Source organism: Phallusia mammillata, chromosome 6 (assembly GCF_965637545.1).
Source record: "Phallusia mammillata chromosome 6, kaPhaMamm4.hap1.1, whole genome shotgun sequence".
NCBI lineage: Eukaryota > Metazoa > Chordata > Ascidiacea > Phlebobranchia > Ascidiidae > Phallusia > Phallusia mammillata.
Window position 1 is genome coordinate 15,980,013 of NC_137257.1, and position 2,741 is coordinate 15,982,753.

The following is a 2,741-nucleotide window of genomic DNA, read 5'->3' on the forward strand; positions in this document are numbered from 1 at the left end:
GATTGTCAGAAGTCGGACGGACGCTAACGGTCCTCGTTTAAACGCTGAAAATCGGTTTTCAAGCGTTGATACAAGCCAGCTTACGTATTTGTTGTTTTAATCCCAGTAATGTATACAGTTGTTGATACGCCATGGATAGCCTGAATCGACATATTTAAGTACAGCAGAAAGTAACAGTCGTCAGACTGATTACGTAAATGCCCATGAAACGAAACAACAAAGTCATGTGTAGAACGACCGTTAGACTGTAAATTATGTTTCAGGAACAAGTTAAGATTTTAGACAATATTTAATACACACCCAACGAGGCAAAAATGCCTAAGCAAAACCAATGTAGATGCTTAAAACACTGGACAGGCCATAAAAACAATACCAATTACACAGTTTAGTCAAAACCCCAAAAAAAACTTCTAGCTAAAAGAAGTAAATTAACAAAATATGTCCCCAAAAACATCGTACCAGCTGTTATTACGAACTTGTGATAATCGTCCTTATATTATATACATATAAGTGTTTAAATCCTATATCTATCTATTTTATATGTTGGTCACTTATTCAAGCAGTTGTTAGCACTACAATTTTTAAGTGTACGAATACATTTTATGTTTACATGTAAAGCGTGTTTGTTCATTACTACAGAAGATTAACTTACACAACTTTCAAAGCAGAATTTAAAACTAACCGAAACTTTTGCCCAATTGACTACTAGCGCCATCTGGCGACTATAATAAATAATATTTTCTTGTTCAAAGCAACTTTTGTTTACAATAGAGGCCCTTTCACACATTTCTTTAAGCCGCAGCCTAGTGAAAAGATAACTTATCGATAGGTAATATTTTCTTTCAAGATAACATATGAATGTTTTATGGAAAAAAAACTTACACAATAAATACACTTTAGTAGTTTTAAACCCCAATACCACAGTTTAATGTTAAAAAAAACTATTTTTACTCACATCTGTTTCAGGATCAGTTAAAATCGAAGAATTGAGATCATCGAATCTCTGTCTGCTTCTCATCACATCTTCCTGTAACTTATCAGCATTCTCCTTCTCTCGTTTCAGATTTAGTTTAATCGATTGAAGAGCTTTCGTCACACTCGAAACGGCATCTTCATCAAATGTGTCACTTTTGACCTGTGTTGGGTAATAGTGTTAGCAACTCGGAAATAAGGGCAGACCGTATAGTGATGTCAAACACGTCAAAAAGAAGTGTATGCTTTGGGCTTGAAACCAGGTCTGTACCTTTTTTTTAATCTAAATTTTGCCCCTAAACTAAAATGTGCTGCTTTTGGCACGTTGGGCTGGATTTTTCGAAGATCAACGGAATGTGTGCAAAACATTAAGACACACGCTCTGCGTAAAGTTGGAAGGTCAAATTACGACGGGTAAGTGACAATACGGTAATTCGGACCGGAATTCAGGCCAAATATTTGTTTAAACTTGAGTCAAAACGGAGGCCAAATCGGAACTGGAGTCCAAAAGCGCAGCTCGACTTACAACTTAACACATAGTCATCGAACAGTATTTGTGATACCTACTGAGGTCCTTTCAAATCAGTTTAATGTGAAAGCAGAAAGTTACAGGCTCCTCTAAAATACGCAATCACAGCAATTTACTGATAAACATATAACGTATAGGGTTGTTAGGGGCGAAGTGAGGGTTTGTAGTTATATAAACATTGTAATTCAATCTCAGATACCGCTATTGGGCCAATATTCTCACATGTTCTGGTGGTTGTAAACACCGCATGTTAACGCATGTGACAATATTTTATTCGTTTTATTAGTAGATTGCGTGAATGGCGTATTTTAATGTAGGCTGAAAATTACAACCACTGGCCTATCAATCTATAGCTGTATATTTAAGGTGTTGGCACATATACCTACAACTTGATATAGACACATGATAGAGTCACTATTCATGGTCGCACCTGTGAGTCGACAGCAACACTTGACATTTCTGGTGAAGCTGATGAAAGAAATTGTTCACCCAACTTCACGGCTGTATCATCCACCAGTTCATCGACAGATTTCGCAATTTCCTCACTTCGTACCGACGACGTACCTGTTTATAAAATCGATCGTAAACTTAAAGCCTCAGCGCCAGGCCCAGATTAAGCTGTACAAGAGTAACTGGTTTCAGGCAGTTTGTAACAGCTCAAAGTAATGTACTTTAGTCCTGATATTAAAAACAATTGACAAAGAAAAGTTTTAATATTTCCAGTTTTGAACGTCCCGATACTAAAAACAATTACCAAGCAAAAACCTGGTTTTATTCCATTAACAAAATCTACTGCATTGTTCTATGGTTGTTAAAAAAACTTGAAAGGTGCGAATAAAAACCATCCAATTTTAGCGCAAAGCAACCTAAACCTTAACAGCAATTAGACGTACAAAACCTCTCAAATTTCCTGCGACAAAACTCATTACCGCAAACGCAGGCTAACTCTGAAAATAAAGTACTACAAACGACTACACAAATACATTTTTACAAAAAAGCAAATAATAACCTTTACTGCTTTCCCTTGCCGAATCGGGCACTTTACAGAAAATATTTCGTCTTGTAGCGTGGCCGCCAGCTTTCGTCTCCGCAGTAGTTTCGTCGAAATCGCTACAACGAATCGAATCGCCGTGACGTAATACCTCACGTGACTGTCGCTGATCCTCTAGTCTGAACTTAGTCGAGTCTAATTCCCTTATTGTTTGCTTAGGCGGCGACATTGTCGAGTTCAGAATGCGGT

The 2,741-nt window shown here is 37.2% G+C and overlaps 1 protein-coding gene across 1 annotated transcript in view; it reads right to left on the bottom strand.

Moving 5' to 3' along the window:
- LOC145233630 (uncharacterized) overlaps positions 1–2,059 on the bottom strand; it is a 17,984-nt gene extending 15,925 nt beyond the window's left edge. Inside the window, exons 1-2 of the mRNA XM_080098394.1 lie at positions 1,932–2,059; positions 956–1,135 (exon numbers count right to left, since the gene is read on the bottom strand). Of these exons, the coding sequence (XP_079954520.1) occupies positions 956–1,135; positions 1,932–1,958 (207 nt within the window). The 5' untranslated portion in view covers positions 1,959–2,059. The remainder of the gene's footprint in view (positions 1–955; positions 1,136–1,931) is intronic.
- Between the last annotated feature and the right edge of the window lie 682 nt (positions 2,060–2,741).